The following is a 20,498-nucleotide window of genomic DNA, read 5'->3' on the forward strand; positions in this document are numbered from 1 at the left end:
GTTAAATGCCAGTAAGTGCTCAGTGACTGCCACACTGACTGTTTGGGGAATGGCCCTGTAAGTCTCAATAAATACCTGCTGAGAGGTGCTTCCCTGGGCCTAGAACTCACAAGGCACCATCTCTTCCTTTGCAAATGAGCACTATGATTTTTCATGGACATGCAGGTTTTCTCTGATGCTTCTAAACAATGTCAGGAACTGTTCCTGAAAAATTATCTTAAGGATTGATTTTACCAGTCGTTTCAGTTTGCTCAGACTGCCGTTAATAAGGTTCCACAGACAGGGTAGCTTAAGAAACTTATTTTTTCACAGTTCTGGAGGCTAGAACTGTCAAGGTGTCAACATATTCTGAGGCATCTCTCCTTGGCTTGTAGATGCCATTTTCTCCTTGTATCTTCACATTGTCTTCCCTCTGTGTCCTAATCCCCCCGCCTTTTTTAATAAAGACACCAGCCAGATTGGATTAGCCCGCCCCTCGAGCCCCCCACCCCCCGCAGTGACTTCATTTTTTTTTTTTTTTAACTTAATCACTTTTTTGAAAGACTCCCAACTACTTCTGAAGTACTGGGGGTTAAGACTTCAGCATAAGAGTTTGGGGGGAGACATTTCAGCTGTGACCCTAGCCCTGTTTCTTTGCAGGAAGGAATGTAGGAACGGTCACAACTTGATGTCCAATCACAACGTGAGCGTGCTGAAAACACATGGCGTGGACCACCTCAACTATGGTGAGCTCTGCATGCTCCTGTTTCAGAACGACCCCTTGCTCTTGCCAGAGGTGAGTGCCAGGAGGGGTGGGCCTGAGGGTAAGTGATGAGGAAGAGGCCAGGAGGTTGGAAGACAGGGAAACACTATGGCAGAAGAGACACCAGGGGCCCCACAGTGATCACTGAGGTCTGTCTGTCGGGAGCCTTGGACTGGATTCCTGGCTCTGCTAATTTTTAGACTTGTGACATTGCACCAACCTTGCCACTTCTTGAAGCCTCCTTTCCTTCTATGTCAGTTGGGCTGCTACTTCCTTTGCAGGGCTTCTGTGAGGTTGGGGGAGCTTGTTTGGCCAATGATTGCAGCCAGTTGTTACACAGAGCTTAGGGGGTTTTGGGATTCCAGCCAGCCCCTCCCTGTCTAGCTGGACTTAGAAAAAAATGCAGGTACCACTGGGCTTTGGAGGTCTGTGGGGAAGTTTTCTAACTTGGGTCATTGTGAATTCTCATACTGCACTTCAGACAGAGACCACTTGTTTTGAAGCTCCCTGCAGTGGTTGTGGACGAGTTCGAGTCCTAAGAGAAGTGGACACCAAGACGGGATTGGAAGCGGGAGACATTGATTTCAGGGGAGCAGGGGAAGGTGGGGGAGCCTCCATGTGGTGATGGTGCCCTGAAATCTGTGGCAGGAGAGGGGAAGGAAAGGAGACTGGGTCAGAAAGAACCCCAACTGTGCGCAGTTCCCCAAAAGCTTCTGCCCAGCCTGCACAAAGTTCTCAGTTGAAGTCCCTGTTGGCGACATCTGTGTCTCCCCAGAACGGTCTGCCTCTGAGGGTAGGACCTCTGTGTGCGGAGGGCAGCAGCCAGGCCGAGTGTTGGCTGTGCTCTGCGGCAGATCTGAGCGGTCATTCTCTGGCCAGCATGGATTCTTTGGGCTGTTCTGGCCCTGCTTCTTGGATGAGGTGACAGCGATGAGATGGATATATTTTAATGACATTTAATAACATAAAACATTTATATTTTAATGAATTATTATTCAGTTGAAATCACTTACTTGAGAAAGATGCTATAGAGCAAATGACTGGCACATAATAGGTATTAACTGTTTTTCTTTGCCTTTTGAAAGTTAGTATCAATTTAATTCAGTTAACCTTTATTGGATATCCACTACAGGTGAGGCACTGGCATTAAGGAGATGAGAAACCCCTTCAGCTCTTCCAGGCAGGGCACAGCTACTGGGTGGGACAAGTTGGCGGTTGATAGCACGGTGCTGTTGGTTGTCAGTGCTTTAGTGGGATTGTCAGTGCTTTAGTTGGAGTTGGTGCTCTGGTCTCAGGGGCACAGTTTGGGCACCAGGGAAGGAGTCCTGGAGCAGATAGTGGTTGCTCTGGGTGCTGGAGGATGAGTGGAGGGTGAAGATCTGGGAAGAGGGAGGCAGAGAGCCTGCCTGGTCAGGGCACAATGTGTACGTCAGCATGACCTGGATTTAGGGTGGGAGGGAGAGAGAGAGAGAACTGGGTGGGTGGTGGCTCATTTGCACAGCCTCCTGTCTCACAGGAGGAAGTTGGAGCGAGGTTGTGTTGGGAGGGTAGGCATTAACTTTTTGGAGCAATCACCTTGTTAGTGGTGTGAGTAGTGAATCAGCAGGTAATCCGTCTGGAATGTGCAGTCTGTCTCCTGGGCTGTGTGAGGTGGTTCAGGACACAGTGCTAGCACATGGGCTGTGGCTATCTCGGATCCACTGCGGCTTTCCTTCAGGACTGCTGCTCTCAGGCTAGTCCCCTCATCATCAGATGACCGTTGAGGGGCCGCCCCCATGAACTGAGCACCCACTGGTTCTAGTCACTTGTATATTTTTCATTTAATTCTCACAATAGCCCAGCTTTGTAGGTAACATTAGTCCCATTTAGGGGATTAAGAAATGGAATCTCAGAGCTGGTGAGTGGCCTGCTCAAGGTCGGGCAGCTTGTAAGTGTCAGGATCAAGGTTAGGGCTCAGCTGTTGCTGATCTTCTCCCTGGAGCTTTCATCCCCAGAAGGTGGTCCCTGATGATCTAGGTCTGGGTTCTGCAGCCCTCTGTTTGATATAATGCCTGTGAGTTGAGTGGGTGGGTCCATGGTGGTCTCTGGCTTGGTTCCCAGCTCCAGGAATGTGGAATGTAGAGGAGAATGAACAACTGATTGAAATTCAAGTCCCACCTTACCAACAACCCAGTTCAGCAGACACCACCTGTGCCAGGTGTACTAGATAGCTGTGTGACTTAGAGCAAGCCTGTTAACTTCACTGAGTCTCATTTTGAAAGGGCTGTATTTGGCCTTCTTGAAACCCTCAGAGCCTCTTTGACCTTGAATTGGAGAAAAAAAAAGTTGGGAGAAGCTGGGTCCTGGATTAGAGGGAGTTGGTGAATCAGTGGGGGGGGGGGGGGGTGCAGTTGGTAGAATGCAGGATTGTTAGGATGCTCCTGTGTGAGTTACATTAAAATGTTGTCTCATGAAGGGAGCAACTCTGATCAGCTGGAGGTTTTGTTTTGTTTTTTCCAGCCAGAGAAGCCTGCTCTGGGCAGTCTGCTGTCCTCCTGGTTCCCATTTACCAAGGGCATGTGCTAGCAGTTGTCCATCTAGAGTGAGGGATGTTCTCAGAGCTGAGGGGGTCACAGCCTTGGCTAGGTCTCTGGAGGAGCATCAATTAACCAGAGACTGCTCAGTAAGGAGGTAGTGTCATGTGAGGCCTTTCTAAGCTGCTGTATTTTTTCCTTCTTCGTTAACAGATCTGCCTTCATTACAACAAAGGAGATGGACCATACGGCTCTTGTTCCTTTAAAAAGCACTGTATCAAGCTCCATGTCTGCCAGTATTTTTCTCAGGGTGAATGCAAGTTTGGCACTGGCTGTAAGAGATCCCATGACTTCTCTAATTCTGAGAACCTGGAAAAACTGGAGAAGTTGGGCATGAGGCCGGAGCTGGTGAGCAAGCTGCCTTCCATTTACAGAAATGCTCATGACATCAAGAGTAAGAGCTCTGCTTCCATCCGGGTGCCACCTCCACCCTCGAAGTCACAGGGGACTTCCGGTAAGTCTCTGGGCTGGGGCTCCTGGATTCCAGCTGGCTGCTAAATGGAATGTGTGACTTTGGGCAAGTCTGTGCTGCTCCGAGAAAAAGGGGGTTGGCCACCCCTTTCCAGCCAGTGGAAGCTGTGAAGATGAATTGAAATCAGAGCTGTGAACAAACAAGACATTCTAAACAAATTCGGGTTGGTGTGGATGGTGGGTGAATTCCCTCTGGGCCTGAGATCTGCATGGAGATGAGCGATGCTGCTTCTCCCTCTCCAGTCTTTCCTCTTCCACCCTGAAGAGCTTGTTTTCCTGTGAAGGACCCCACAGTTAAGAATGCCGTGCTCTACAATTCTGGGGTCATCCTTTGCATTATGTTCTATTATGTTCTATTAAATTTTTTTTTTTTTAATGAGTGCATGAGGCACATTTTATTTATTTTTTTAAATTTTGGCTCTCTTTTGACATGAATGGAATTTTTATTCATCATTGCAAATTTACTTTGTTCAGTGCTCATCTCTAAGTGGTACCTGCTGGGCCACAGTTGGCACTGACTTTTGTTGAATGATGAACCTGCCAGGATACTTTTTATTTTTTGAGGAATGTCATGCTTAGCGACAGGCATATGGGGGAATTTTGAGCAGAGATTGTTTCTTTAGTAAGCATTTCTTTCTTTATATAAAGCTTGTGACTAGACTGTGTCGGGTCTTAGTTGTGGCACATGGGATCTTCATTGCATCACACAGGATCTTTTGTCACAGAACACAGACTCTCTAATTGCCTTGCATGGGCTTAGTTGCTCTGTTGCACTTGGACTATTAGTTCCCTGACCAGAGATCAAACTCCTGTCCCCTGCATTGCAAGGTGGATTCTTAACCACTGGACCACCAGGGAAGTCCCAGTAAGCATTTCTTGAGTACCTGTTAAAGTGTGGGAAGTGAATACCATGGTTCAATACCAGGGAGGCTACAATGCCTTGGTGTCCTGTGACTTTCACACGATCTGCTGCTGGCTGGCCATCCTGATAAGCCATTTTCTCATTCAACAAATTTGAGTCCTTGCCGTGTACTGGCCAGTGTCCTGGGCCTTGGTTCTACCTTGGTGTCTCTGAGACACGGCTCCCCCAACTTGTTAGCTGTACTGATAATCTAGGGTTTTTAATAGACCACTTCCTAAATTATTAATGCCAGGATGACTAGCAAACTAACTTACCACTGTAAACTTACCTGAGATTTATATTTGAAAGGTGTCCTCACTGTATGTTTCCTTTACATTTTCTTCAATTACCTTTGGCTAGTTTCTTCTAACAGTAGGAAGCCTAGAAGCAAACAATTTTGCTTTAATAGATTGTTAAGAGTGTCAGTTGGATTATGGCCTTATTAGAAAGGCAGGGAAGGATACCTGCCCCTGGAGGGAGAGGGAGGCAACCTCTGAAGCGCCACAGGTGAGAGTTTTAAGGTCCAGCCTGTGGATGTCTGCTGCTGCTGCTAAGTCGCTTTCAGTTCAGTTCAGTTGCTCAGTTGTGTCCGACTCTTTGCGACCCCATGAATCGCAGCACACCAGGCCTCCCTGTCCATCACCAACTCCCGGAGTTTACTCAAACTCATGTCCATCGAGTCAGTGATGCCATCCAGCCATCTCATCCTCTGTCGTCCCCTTCTCCTCCTGCCCCCAATCCCTCCCAGCATCAGGGTCTTTTCTAATGAGTCAACTCTAAACATGAGGTGGCCAAAGTATTGGAGTTTCAGCTTCAGCATCAGTCCTTCCAATGAACACCCAGGACTGATCTCCTTTAGGATGGACTGGTTGGATCTCCTTGCAGTCCAAGGGACTCTCAAGAGCCTTCTCCAACACCACAGTTCAAAAGCATCAATTTTTCGGTGCTCAGCTTTCTTCACAGTCCAACTCTCACATCCATACTTGACCACTGGAAAAACCATAGCCTTGACTAGACGGACCTTTGTTGGCAAAGTAAAGTCTCTGCTTTTTAATATGCTATCTAGGTTGGTCATAACTTTCCTTCCAAGGAGTAATCGTCTTTTAATTTCATGGCTGCAGTCACCATCTGCAGTGATTTTGGAGCCCCCCAAAATAAAGTCTGACACTGTTTCCACTGTTTCCCCATCTATTTCCCATGAAGTGATGGGACCAGATGCCATGATCTTAGTTTTCTGAATGTTAAGCTTTAAGCCAACTTTTTCACTCTCCTCTTTCACGTTCATCAAGTGGCTTTTTAGTTCCTCTTCACTTTCTGCCATAAGGGTGGTGTCATCTGCATATCTGAGGTTATTGCTCTTTCTCCCGGCAATCTTGATTTCAGCTTGGTCTTCTTCCAGCCCAGCATTTCTCATGATGTACTCTGCGTATGAGTTAAAGAAGCAGGGTGACAACATACAGCCTTGACGTACTCCTTTTCCTATTTGGAACCAGTCTGTTGTTTCATATCCAGTTCTAACTGTTGCTTCCTGACCTGCATACAGGTTTCTCAAGAGGCATGTCAGGTGGTCTGGTATTCCCATCTCTTTCAGAATTTTCCACAGTTTGTTGTGATCTACACAGTCACAGGTTTTGGCATAGTCAATAAAGCAGAAATAGATGTTTTTCTGGAACTCTCTTGCTTTTCCTTTCTTTTTTTTTTTAAATCTCTTGCTTTTCCGATGATCCAGCAGATGTTGGCAATTTGATCTCTGGTTCCTCTGCCTTTTCTAAAACCAGCTTGAACGTCTGGAAGTTCACGGTTCACGTATTGCTGAAGCCTGGCTTGGAGAATTTTGAGCATTACTTTCCTAGCATGTGAGATGAGTGCAATTGTGCGGTAGTTTGAGCATGCTTTGGAATTGCCTTTCTTTGGGATTGGAATGAAAACGGACCTTTTCCAGTCCTGTGGCCACTGCTGAGTTTTCCAGATTTGCTGGCTAAGTCGCTTTAGTCGTGTCCAACTCTGTGCTACCCCGTAGATGGCAGCCTACCAGGCTCCCCCGTCCCTGGAATTCTCCATTCAAAAACACTGGAGTGGGTTGCCATTTCCTTCTCCAGTGCATGAAAGTGAAAAGTGAAAGTGAAGTCGCTCAGTCGTGTCTGACTCTTTTTGACTCCATGGACTGCAGCCTACCAGGGATTTTCCAGGCAAGAGTACTGGAGTGGGGTGCCATTGCCTTCTCCGGTGGATGTCTGAGGGGCCTGGAAAACAAAAAGGGAAGATGAATAACAAAATGACAGGTGATGCTAAATAGGGAGCGTTTGTTTATGAGTTTTATAGGCTTACATGGTGGCAGTTGGGGCATGCCCAAATGTAATTATTAGGTAATGGCTCATTGAAGCACTTCTAGTAAAGGTAGACTTTGAAAGCATGTGCATCCTCCTGTTACATTAAAATCTGTCTGTGTGTGTGTGCATTTTCAGTTGTTTAGTTGTGTCTGACTTTTTGTGACCCCATGGACTGGAGCCTGCTGGTCTCCTGTGTCCTTGGAATTTTATAGGCAAGGATATTGGAGTGGGTTGCCATTTCCTATCCCAGGGGATTTCCCATCCCAGGGATCAAACTGGCGTCTCTTGTGTCTCCTTGCAATGGCAGGTGGATTCTTTACCATTATGCCACCTGGGAAATTCTTATAATTAACCTCAATTAGGTTTCATTTTTGAATTGTAGGCTTTCCATTAATTATTTTTTCTTGGTATTGGAACCCAATTCTCATAGTTCATTTGCTTTTGGAATCAAATTTAGTTTATAAAATGCAGCCTTCACTTGCTCTCTGGGGTAATCACAGCTGTAGATACAGAAGGAAAATGTGTTGGTTAGTGGTTCCCTAACCCTCCCCATTAAAGTGTCCCAGGTTCCACTGTTGAAAGCTTCTGATTGAGTCAGTCTGAGGGAGAGCTGGGTACTTCTGTTTATAAACAGGTCTCCTAGTGAATTGGATGCACAGCCAGAGCTGAGAAAAAGCTCACCCCCAACCATGATATCCTGGATTTGGCAGCAGTTATATGGCCTTGAGCTCCTGGATTCCTCCCTAAAAGGCAGAGAGGGTCCACCTGTATGTCTGAGGGTGCTTTCATCTAGAACATTATAAGATTTTGTGAGGTTGCCTTGCCCACTTTTGCCTCATGCAGAGGAATGAATGAATTCTGTTCTCTCTTCTTTGCACCTTGAAGTACTCCAACCCCATATCAGAAGCACTGGTGACATATCTTTGTGGTCTTTCTTTGTAGAAAGAAGAGACACAGGTCCTGTGTCCCTAAACACTGCCACCCAAGAGGAGAGTGATCAGATCTGCTTGTTCCATATCTGGAAGAGCTGTAGCTTTCAAGGTGAGTCAGAGGAAACCCCTTCGTCCACTTGCAGGCGGGACAGCTGCTCCTGGTTCCCAGAGCTCTGCTCTAATGTCACCCCTCAAGGTCCTCTCCCCCATCCAGAGAGGTTCAGGCATTCTTAACTGCAAGCTGGTGGCACTTTAGTAATTTTGTTGGGGAGTTGAGAGTGGTAACAATTACTGAATACTTGAGTTTCTAAAAATCAAACTGTAGGTGAGTTTGGGGGACTGTTTGTTTCATGCAACAAATGAATGTCAGGTGTTGCCCCTTGGTTAGCTTAGTGTGAGGTCACTAACCTACAGAAATACTCGGATGCCCAGTCTAGTTCCCTTCGTAGTCTCAGAGATGCCTCAGAACCTAGGAACACCCTCTTCTCAGGAGGCGACCCATGTGTGCACTCTTGGGGGATGAGAATTTGTTTTAAGTTTGGAGTTTCTCTCAATACTCTCTTTTTTATCAGATGTAGCAAATGTTTTGTGTGTATGTGTGTGTCTGTGACTGCATTTTTACTAAATCCGTGTTCTTGCTGCTATCCTGGGCTTTGACTAAAGAATGATTCCTTCTCAAATTTGGTGACTCTTCTTGAAAAAAACCAAACACCCAAACTTCCTGTTTTGTTTTCAGTCTTTAAAAAGCTACCCGAGCAATTCATGAATACTTTCACTTTGTAAATGAGTGAAATGGTACAGAGTAAAGACTGAAGTCTTCCTTCAGCCTTCCAAAGGTAAACATGGGGCTCCGGTCATATTTGTTTTACATGTATTTCAACAGATGGGAACATGTGGTATGCATAATTTAACCTACTTCTTTTACCTAATGGTGTGTCTTGGTGATTTTTTCTATGTTAGTACATATGTGTATGTCTACCTGGATTTTAAAAACAACTGTGTAGTGTTTAATTAGATTGATTTTTTTCTTGAACATCTGAGTATACATGTATATTACCATGGATAGATTCCTGGACATGGAATACTAGGTCAGGCAATGTGTGAGATACATACATACACACACACACACACGTGTGTGTGTGTGTGTGTGTATGTATATATATGTTTTTAAAAATCAGCATTATTAGATATAACTAATACAAAATAAAATGTACCCTTTGAGTTTTGGTGAATATGTTTGCCCATATAACTATCACTATAATCTGGATGTGAAACAGTTCTCTCATTCCAAAAATTGCTCTTATGCCCCCATTCAGTTGATCCTCACCACCCAGTTTCCTGACCCAAGGCAATCCCTGATCTACTTTTTGTTGATGGAGACTAGATTTGCCTTTTCCAGAATTTTAAATAAATGTAATCATGTATTTTGTTGCATTGATTAACTACAACTTATTTATACATATATACATTAATGAACATTTGGGTTATTTCCAGTTTGGGGCTTTTATGAATAAAACCTCTATGTCAGTTTTCATGTACAAGTTTTCATGTGGGTATATGTCTTCATCTCTTGGGTAAAGACTTCAAAGTGAAATATCTGATCATATGATAAACATGTATTTAACATTACAAGTTACTGCCAAACTGTCTTCCAAAGTGGATCCATTTTGCTTTCCCACCAGCAGTGTAGTAGAGTTTTGGTTGCTCTGCATCACTGTCATCACTTGGTATTGTCAGTCCTGTAAATTTTAGCCATCCTAGTAAATGAGTACTAATATTCATTGTGACTTTCATTTGTATTTCCCTGATAAGTAATGATGTTTAACATTTATTTTTATGTGTCTTTTGGCTGTTTGCGTATCTTCTGTGAAGTATCTGTTTAAATCTTTTGCCTATTTTGCAGGCAGATAACAGCTTTGTTAAGATATTAAGTATATTTCACATAGTATACAGTTTATTTAATGGTTTTTAACATAGTCAGATTTGTACAACCATCATCACAGTCAATATTAGAACATTTTCATCACCCACAAAGAAACCCATTAGCAGTCACTGCCCCTTCTCCCCTCCCCCAGGCTCCTGGTAACTACATCTTTACATTATGTCTATGGGTTTGCCTGGATAGTTCGTATAAATGGAATCATACAGTGTATGGTCTTTTGTGACTGTTTTGCCCATTTTTTGTTGGGTTGTTTGATCTCATTATTGATTTGTAATAGTTTTCAATATTCCTTATTCACATCTTTGTCAGATGTCAAATTAGCCAGACTTCATTGTTATTACTTTGAAAGATGAATTAAGAATGTACAAAAGACAGTAAGAAATGTCTTCCTCACACCCCTTTTTCCCAGCACCAAGATTCCCTCCAGAAACAGTCCTTATTACTAGTTCCTTGAATATCCTTCCGTAAAGATTTTATTCAAGCAGAAGTGTATATCTAGTCTCTTTTTGCACAAGGTCACTATGCACACTTTTTCGTACCTTTTTTCAAATGATACAGATGTTTGATTTTTTTGGACTATTTTTCATTTCAAAATTCAAAGCAAATCTTTCCTCATACCTTTGTGCTCAGCCACCTAGTCTTCCCCCTCCCATTCCCACATGTGTATTTAGTGAGAATATATCTAATCCTGTCTTTTCTATTTTTTCACCCAAATAGAGGCATTCCACACCTGTGTATCTTTCTACCTAATACTGTAGATCCTGCAGGTATCAGAGTGTGGAGATTGCCACTGCAATTCTTTGCTGTCTCCCTTTCCTCTCACAACATTCCTCCATCAGGATGTACCAGAACCTCTGCAGGTAGAAGGGGGTGTGAGCTGCTGGCATTGGCCAGGGCACAGCAGGCAGGACGTGCTAGAAGGACAGACCCGGGGAGCACAGGGAAGGCAGTGGGAGCAGTTGGCTGGCAACCACAGACCCAGGCCATGTGTATAATACATTCCAGGAGTGGGGTGTGTTGAGAAGGGGCAAGCATGTTGGTAGCCACAAAGATCAAGGCAGACTGGAACCACGCTGCTGACCCACCTGTGGTAGGACCTGTTTGGGTTGGGATGGTTCTAGTAGAGATGAACCTGCCTCCATTTCTGGTCTGGTCGCTCCCCATCCAAATGTCACATATATGGCAATAATGCATGGACAGACTGCCCCCTGCAGGGATGGAAGCTTTGACCATCTCATGATCAGCTGCTTTACTCTCATGAGATGTAATTCATGCATAATGTAACCTACCAACACACAGTTTAAAAAAATAAGTTTGATGTGTTTAATGTCCTGTTAAAAGGGAGACTTAAAAGGGAAGTGTGTATAATAAAATTCAGTATCTAAATGCTCAGGTATGACTTCATTAAAAAAGGTTCCCTCACAGATTTCTAAAATGTTGCCAGGTCAGCAGGCAGCACCACACCCATTGGGAACCACAGGGCTGGGCCATGCTATGTGCTGCCAATGTGCTTACTTCTTTATATTTTTATTTCAGATAAGTGCAGTAGAGTTCATTTCCACTTGCCATATCGATGGCAAGTCTTAGATGGAGGCAAGTGGAAGGATTTGCACAAAATGGAGCTTATTGAAGAGGCATATAGCAATCCTGCAAGAGACGGGTATGAAATATGTCACCTGTGTCTGTCTGTGCCTGGGCTTTTGTGTGCAGTGTAAGAAGTTCAGACACAGTGGGGTTTAGTTTTGATGGGCTTCAGACACAGACACACACATACATGGAGTAAGCAGGCTACCTAGTGTACAAGCAGAGGCTCTGGGCTGGAAATTGAGGGTTGATAGTCATGCTGGTGGTTGATGCCTCTGTTCCCTCATCTTCCTCTTTTTTCAGGGAGGAACTATGGGGAGAGGAGTGAGGGAGGGGTACCAAGTAAGTTCTGAATTATTTGATGCTGGGATCGATCATGTAAATATATCCTCATTGATTAGTCCAGAAAAGCAAGAAGTAGTCATTTGTGAAATTTTAGCCTTTGCCTGTAAAGTCATGCAGCTGAACTGCTGTTTATCATTCAGTCTTTTTTATTTTTCTATGTATGTCCTAGAATTTTCACTTAGAGTAAATGGGGAAGTGTTGAGTAACTTTATTTTCAAATACTTACCGTGTCTTGGATTCCTTGGAATATATGTTGCCAAGAAGAGAATTTGAGCCCGTTTTTTGAGTGGGTAAAATAAATTTGTGCTTAGGGTGCAGTTATGTGCAACTTGATGCTGGTAAAGTATGTGAAACAAATTATCCCCTTTTTGGAAGATTAAGTGGCTCATGTAGCCAGCCCTTATCTAAGTCTCCCCCTTCTCTTCCTCTCCTTTTCTGAGGCTTTTTAAGTTAAAATGGATACTTGGTGATATGCACAGATACTAAGCATATAGGTCAGTGAATTTTGAGGAAGGCATAACTTGTGCAGCCAGTGCTCTGATCCAGCTGTAGACCATTTTCATCACCCAGAAGCTCCCCTTCCAGCCCTCTTCCAGTCAGTGTCCACACCACAAACCACTGCTGTTCCAACATCTGCCAGCACAGATAGTCTTGCCTGTCCTTGAACCTGGTCTGAAGGGAGCTGCTCTGGACTGTTTCCGTGTGTTTATATGTTCACATGTACTCTGGCTTCTGTGGGATAGGTGTTGGGAGTCAGCCTGCTGGGAGCCAGGCTGGTCCCTCCTCAGCTCGGTTGGGGGTTGCCAGGTTGTTTTCCACAGTGACTGTACTGCTTCCCACCCCATTAGCGGTCTGTAACAACGTGGCTCTCACATTTGGTGCAGTCTGATATCTGCGCTTTTCTAGTCTTCAGTGTAAAATGAGGTCTCTGTTTGCATATCCTTGAGTCCTTGTGAAGAAAGGTGTCTCCTCTCATGTTCAGTGCCCACTTGTGCTTTCTTTGCGTGAAATGTCTGTGTTTGTAGTTGGCCTGTTTTGTTGAGGGGAAAGGTTGTGCTTTTCCTTAGTTTTGGAATTCTTCAAGTGTCTGGATATTAAGTATATTTTGAAAATAAATGAAAAAAAAAAGAAAAGAAATGAACTCCTCCTGTCAGCTTATGGTATCTGTTAATGAAGAGAAGTATTTTTCCATCCTCCTCTTTGTGGTTTTATACTGTTTTTTTCTTTTCCTTTTTTTTGGAGGGTTTCTACTTTTTGTGTCATAAGAAATTCTTCCTCATCCTGAGACCATCAAAAAATTTTCCTGAATTTTCTTTAAAAATTCTTAACATTTTAAGGACTGCGTTAACCTCTCCTTGCCTGTGATGGAGTATGTGTCCAGTTTCATCCTTATGCAGATGAATTTCCAAAGACCACTTTAAAAAATATATTCAATTAAAAATTTAGAGTTTGGGATTGCCGTGTACACACTGCTGTATTTCAAACAGATAACAAGGACCTGCTGTAGAGCAGAGGGAGCTCTGCCCAGTGTTCTGCAGTAATCTCAATGGGAGAAGAATTTGACGAACAATAGATAAGTGTGTGTGTGTGTGTGTGTGTGTGTGTGTGTGTGTGTGTGTGTGTGTATAACTGGATCACATTGCTCTGCACCTGAAACTAAGATGACATCGTTAACCAGCGACACTCCAAAATGAAAAATTTTAAAACAAGTAAAGCATTAAAAAATAAATAAAAGGTTAAGATTAAAAACATAAAAGATTCAAAAAGTAAATCTCAATGAGGCAGGGACTTCCCTGGCAGTCCAAAGGTTAGGACTTCACCTTCAGTGCAAGAAGTACAAGTTCGATCTGGTCAGGGAACTAAGATCCCACATGCCTTGTGGCCAGAAAACCAAAACATAAAACAGAAGCAATATTGTAACAAATTTAATAAAGACTTTAAAAACAGTCCATGTGAAAAAAAACACCAAAATAACCAAACTGAGAAAAGTGAGCCAAAATATATTTGGGACATATATATGTATATATATATAGAGAGAGAAGTATTTCAGGTCATTTTTTTAAAATACATTTGTAATTCAACTTTGTATCTTATGGACAAAAGAACAACACCCCCTGCCAAATATTAAACTCTACTCAGCAAAAGAAAAAATTGTAATGAAACAGACATAAAATTTACCTACCATCTTAACCATTTTTAAGTGTAAGGTTCAGTGGCATTAAATACATTCATGTTGTTCAGCTGTCTTACATTGTTCATTTCCAGAAGTCAGTCGATTTTTAAACCCACCCAAACTGAGTCAGATTTGACAAAATGTTAAGACATTTTATAGGTTAATTTCAGACTTAGATGCCAAGTACTACTTTTGTAAGTAGGCCATCTTTTTTGCACCTGTTTTCAGTGCTGTCTGTGTCAGGTATTGAGTTAGCAAATACACACCCCTTCTTTTTCTGGCCACTTCTGCTTCATTGGTCTGTGTGTCTCTTATCAGTATTACACTGTCTCATATAGAAGAGCTTTACAGTAAGTTTAGGCATGTGGTAAGGCAGTTTCCCACCTTGTTTTCCTTCAGATTGTCTTGCCTCTTGGTCTTTTTCTCCTCTTCAGAAATTTAAAAATCTGCCTGTTGGTTTTCACAGAAATTTCTGTTGTGGTTTTTTTAACTTGAAATTGCATTGTCTATTACCAGTTTGGGGAGAACTGACATCATAATGTAGCAACTCATTTAAATGTTTTTTAATACCTTTTTTTCCTGTGGTAAGAATTTTTTAGGATTCATTCTGTTAGCAACATGCAAATATTGCTATACAGCATCATTAACTATAGTTGATCATACTGTGCCTTGCATCCCTAGTTAAGTTTTTTTGTTTATTTTCTCTCTGCTGATGTGTAGAAAGGCAGTTGACTTTTCTGCCTTATCTCTTGCAACTTTACTGAAATATCTTAACTACTGATAATCTATTTGAATTATCTATATAATTCTCGATATACTTGATACATGTTTAGAAATTAATATCTGTGAATAGCACTCTTAAGTTTTTCCTTTTTAATTCTTAAAAATTTTATTTCTTTTGATTGCCTTATTATACCTTATTATATCCTGTACCATGCTGAACAGAAGTGTTAATAACTTTTTTCCTAATTTTAAAAGGAGTAGTTTTAAAATGTTTTCCCTTAAGCATATGTGAATGTTTGCAACCTTTAGCATCGCTAATCAATTCTGATTTATGCCTAATATGCCAGGGGTTTTTCTTTAATTGTGTATGGAAATTAAATTTTATTGAGCGCTGTTTCTGCATTAAGAGCCTATGTTTTGTTCTGTTTTGCTTGTTTTTTTTTTGTTTTTTTTTTTGTTTTTTTTTTTTTTTTTTTTTTTTAGTGAATCTCCCACTGCCTTCTTGCTCCCATTGACATATCTAGATCATTATTCCACTGGAATCATTTCCCAGTCTCATCTCCTACCATTTCCTCCTACACAGTTTCTGCTTTACCAGCACAGTGGTCTCCCCAAACTCACAGTAACATTTCTTACCTTTATGCCCCTTCTCAGGCTGTTCCTTCCATCCAGAATGCTTTTTTCCTCCCTTTCATCCCCATTTCATCTGCATGACTCCTGCTTATCTGTCAAAACCCAGTGGTACCTTCTCTAGGACGTCCTCCTTGAGCCCCTCCCCACAGCTCAGTAGGACTTTCTCTCTGCTCCTGCAGCATAGATCAGAATCATATTACAGTATGCTATAAACCTCTGGACACTTGATTGTTTCCCTCTCTCCACTGAGAATGCTTTAAGAACAGAGACCATGACTTATTCATCTTTGCACACCAGGTACCCTAGGCCTGGTACTTTACCATACATAGTACCAAATATACTTGGCAAGCATTTCAATTCTTCAGTAAGTATTTCCTGAAGAAATGTTTTACTTTCACTCTGGCCTCCCAAACCTCACTCCCTGCCCTGTTCTTTAACACTTAATCTGTTCTCTGCCACCTCCTCTCCATTGAGGCTCTGCCTCTGAGGACATCACTGAGTTAAAAGTCTTGTCCTCCAACTTCATTCTCTGCCTTTTCTGGAGCATCTGCTTTACAATGCTCCAAACTTAGGAATTCTCCTTCCTTGATCTCTGGAGCACTTCACTCTGCTTGTTCTCTGCCTGCCCCAGATTTTTTTTCTCTTGTGTTGTTTTCAGTGTCCCCATTCCCTAGCCAGCCCCACCAAAAAAAAAAAACTCCTTACATCTGTGCCCCCTGGGATTCTGGGCTTGGGTCTCCCCTCTCTCACTTGGGACCTTGTCCATGCTCCTTGCTTTAATTATGGTACCCATGCCCGAGGCTCCTGAATAAGTCAGGGTCCAAGGTGGAAAGCAAGAAACCACACTACATATTTCTTCCCAACCCAGGGGTTGACCCGGGTCTCCTGCACTGCAAACAGATTCTTTACCATTCTTTACCAGCAGGGAAGCCTCATTTAAAACAGAGGAAGCAGGGACTTCCCTGGCAATACAGTGGTTAAGACGCTTCCATTGCAGGGGACACAGTTTCAATTCCTGGTCAGAAGTGAATCTCGCAAGCCTTGCAGCCAAAAAAAAATGTAAAAACGAAAATACTTTCATGATGATAGTGAGGAGCCAAATGGGCAGGAGGCAGGGGCTGTTTTGCTTGTTAATGCAGTGATTTACATTAATTTTCTAATGTTGAGTCCATTTCACTCCCAGGCCTAAGTCATGCCTGTGCGTATGTAGGCACACACGTACACACACACACACAATGGTGAATTTGGATTGGCACTATTTGGTTTAAGATTTTTGAATTTATATTTGAATAAGATTGGTCTATAATTGTTTCATGTTGTCTTTGCCTCTTTTCTAAAATTGAAGTATAGTTGATGTACAATATTATATGTTACAGATGTACGGTATAATGATGCCTGGTTTTTATCTTATGAAATTACTGGCCTCATAAAAATGAGATTGGGATGGATATTTTTTCTATTCTCAAAAGGCCATGTGAAATTAGAGTTATTTTTTTCCTGAATGATTATGCATCTGAAAGTTTCTAGTCTTGATGTTTAATTCTTGGGAAGATTTTAAACTATTTACCCAATTTCTTATAATTATTATACGATCAGTCAAGTTTTTAGTTTTTCCTTGAGTCAGTTGGTAAGCTGATATTTTTTCAGGAGTTTGGTCATTTTATTTTAAAACTTACTGTCATAAAGTTACTTGTAATATCCCTGTTAGTGTCTATGCCATCTTTAATTTTGTCCCTGTTTATACTTTTAATCTTTTTTTCTCCCCTCCCTTTTTTCTTCATCAGTCTTGCAGAGATTTATTACTCATATTTTTCTTTTTTGGAGGAACAGACTTCTGTCTGTTTTTGACCCCATAGATTAGATGACCTATGGTTTATTTCTAAGTATATTTTAAAATTAATCTTTAAATTTAAATTCAAATGAATTGCATTGTGGTCAGGCTGTATAGTAACAGATTCTTTGAATTTTGTTGTGAAAGTGAAAGTTGCTCAGTTGCGTCCGACTCTTTGTGACCACATAGAATTCTCCAGGCCAGAATACTGGAGTGGGTAGCCTTTCCCTTCTTCCGGGGATCTTTCCAACTCAGAGATTGAACCCAGGTCTCCTGCATTGCAGGCAGATTCTTTACCAGCTGAGCCACAAGGGAAACCGAAGAATACTGAAATAGGTAGCCTATCCCTTCTCCAGGGGATCTTCCCGACCCAGGAATTAAACTGGGGTCTTCTGCACTGCAGGGGGATTCTTTACCAACTGAGCTATCAGGGAGGCTAGTACATCGTTAATTTTGGTAAAAGTTCTGTGTATACAAAGTGTTTTGTATGTGGTGTTAGATGAAGGGTGTTAATTGTGTGGTTCTAATCTTTTGTATCTTTATTGATTTCTTTGTCTGCTTCTTGTATCAGTTAGCCAGAAAGGTATGTTAACAATTGACTATGAATTTGTTGGTTTCTCCTTGTAATCCCATCAATTTTTTAAAAACTATTATGAAGTATATAGAAGTTAAAAATTCTATCTTCCCAGTAAATTGAACCTGGTAGTAATATAAAATGAATGCTTTTTATTAGTATTTCTAGTAATGCTTTTTTTGCCTTACGTCTTGTTTCATTTGATATTAATATAACTATGCCTGCTTTCTTTTAGCCATGCTTCACCATTTTACTTTTAAACTCTTGTTTCTATTTTAGATATAGTTCCTGTAAACATCACAAAACTGGATATTTTTTCAGTTTGACAATCTTTGTCTTTTAATCTTTTTTTTTATAGTGGTTTATTCATTTGTTGGGATTGCCTATTTACACATAGTGATTACATTTGAATTTATTTCTACTGTCTGTTTTTGCTATTTGACCAGCTTTTTCTGTTTTTCTTTTCTCTTTTTGGTCTTCTCTTAGATGTTTCCTCATTTGATTTTATCCCCCCTTATCTATTAATTTGAAAGTTATAGTGACTTTCTGTTCTTTTAGTGGTTACTCTGGAATACAGACCCTTTAACTTAATAAACTTTAGCTTAACAACTTAAGCTAATCAATACATTCTATCATTCTCTTGAACAGTAAGAGAGTCTTGAACACTTGAATTCTGACTAGTTCCATTCAAACTCATTTACCACAGTGTGAATTTGGGCACATTACTTAGTCTTCATGTGCCCCAGTTTTTCCTTATGTCAAGTATATAAAAATAATAGTTCTACATTAAAGGATTAATTATTTTGAGAATTAAAAGAATTAATGTGTAAAATGCTCAGAATAGTGCCAGGCATATAAAATGTGCTGTATAAAATTGCATACGTTTCCTTGTGGATCATTTTCTTTTAAATTCATCTTTTAGAAGTTGGTTTAGTGAGAGTCTAGTGACAGATGTGTTTTTTGTTTGTCTGAAAGTATTTATTTCATCTTCATTCTTGAAAAATAGGTTTATTGGGTGTTTTCTCTCAATTCTTCAAAGATTATTCCATTGTTTTCTGGCTTCCATTGCTTCTATTTAGAAGTTAGTTATCAGTATAAATACATTGTTTGGCTTGGGGCTGAGGTGCTGCCATAACCGATGACCACAAACTTGGTGTCTTAGGAGCAAGAATTTATTCTTATGTTTCTGGAGGCTAGAATTCCAAAGTCAAGGTGTCAGCAGGGCTATGCTCCGTCTGTAGATGCCAGGGGAAGATCCTTCTTGCCTCTTCCTAGCTCCTGGTGGTTGGTGGCAGCCCTTCATATTCCTTGGCGTTCCTTGGTTTATAGCTGCGTTACTCTAATCTCTTTATTTGTTGTCTCATGGCTTTCTCTTACGTGTTTTTGTGTCTAAATTTGTCTTTTTATGAGGACACCAAGTCATTGGATTAGGGCTCACCCTAATTGAGTATGACCTCATCTTAATTATATCTGAGAAGACCTTATTTCCTAGTGAGATCACATTTCAGCTGCCACGAGTGAGGATACAGTTCAACACATTACGGTAGGTAATCTGTTTTTTTCTCTCTGACTAAACATACAGTCAGCCTCTGGTGCTACAGTTTCACTAAGATCTGTCTATGTGTGGATTTATTTTTATTTAGTCTATTTATAATTCATTCTTCTTGAGTGGGAGGTTTTATGTTTAATCAGTTCTGAAAATTCCTCAAAAATATTGCTTTTCTGGACTTCTAATTAGACGTATATTAGTATCTTCTTACTCTATTTTTTATGTCTTTTGACTTCTCTCTCACGTCATCCTTTGTCCTTTATGCAGGGGAATTTCTTCACTTGGTTTCCTAGTTCATCAGTTCAGCCTTGTCTGAGATGCAGTGTGTCCTGTCTACTGTGATTTTAAAATTATAATTATTTACTTGTAAATATTCTGTTTTTTTCTTCAAATTTTATCTGCTTAATTCTTATAGTTTCTTAATCCATACTCATATTTTTGATACTCAATATTAACTTTAAAAAACACTTTATTCATATTGTATATTTATATCCAGCAACTCTTGATATTTGTTGTCTTTAGCAGACTGTTTTTGCTGGATTTTGCTTATGGTGTCTTGTTTCTGGTTTATTTGATTATAAGCTCATATTTGCTGAAACTTTATCTGTAGAAATTTTTTAAAGTTTAAACCTTTTATTATGTATTGGGGCGTAGCTGACTAACAATATTGTTGTAGTTTCAGGTGAACAGCAAAGGGACTCAGTCACACACACACACACACACACACACACACACACATATCCATTCTCGCAAAGGGACTCAGTCACACACACACACCCACACACACACACACACACATCCATTCTCCCCCAGGTGAACAGCAAAGGGACTCAGTCACACACACACACACACACACACACACACACACACACACACGTATCCATTCTCCCCCAAACCCACCTCCCATCCAAACTGGCACATAACATTGAGAAGAGTTCCATGTGCTATGCAGTAGGTCCTTGTTGGTTATCCATTTTAAACATAGCAATGTCCATGACCTTCCCAAAGTCCTTAACTGTCCCTTTCCTCCAGAAACCATAAATTCAGTTTCTAAGTCTGTGAGTCTTTTTCTGTTCTTTAAGTTCATTTGCGTCATTTCTTTTGAGATACCACATATAAGGGATGTCATACGATGTTTCTCTTTCTGCCTGACTGACTTCACTCAGTATGATGCTCTGGGTCCATCCACCCAGAG

At 41.4% G+C, this 20,498-nt stretch overlaps 1 protein-coding gene across 2 annotated transcripts in view; it reads left to right on the forward strand.

Annotated features, from left to right (window-relative positions):
* PARP12 (poly(ADP-ribose) polymerase family member 12) overlaps window positions 1-20,498 on the forward strand; it is a 42,028-nt gene that overhangs the window by 3,769 nt on the left and 17,761 nt on the right. For both annotated transcript variants that reach the window (XM_020899412.2, XM_070464976.1), the window contains exons 2-5: window positions 640-775; window positions 3,469-3,769; window positions 7,960-8,058; window positions 11,428-11,551. In XM_020899412.2, the coding sequence (XP_020755071.2) occupies window positions 640-775; window positions 3,469-3,769; window positions 7,960-8,058; window positions 11,428-11,551 (660 nt within the window). The remainder of the gene's footprint in view (window positions 1-639; window positions 776-3,468; window positions 3,770-7,959; window positions 8,059-11,427; window positions 11,552-20,498) is intronic.

Source organism: Odocoileus virginianus, chromosome 1 (assembly GCF_023699985.2).
Source record: "Odocoileus virginianus isolate 20LAN1187 ecotype Illinois chromosome 1, Ovbor_1.2, whole genome shotgun sequence".
NCBI lineage: Eukaryota > Metazoa > Chordata > Mammalia > Artiodactyla > Cervidae > Odocoileus > Odocoileus virginianus.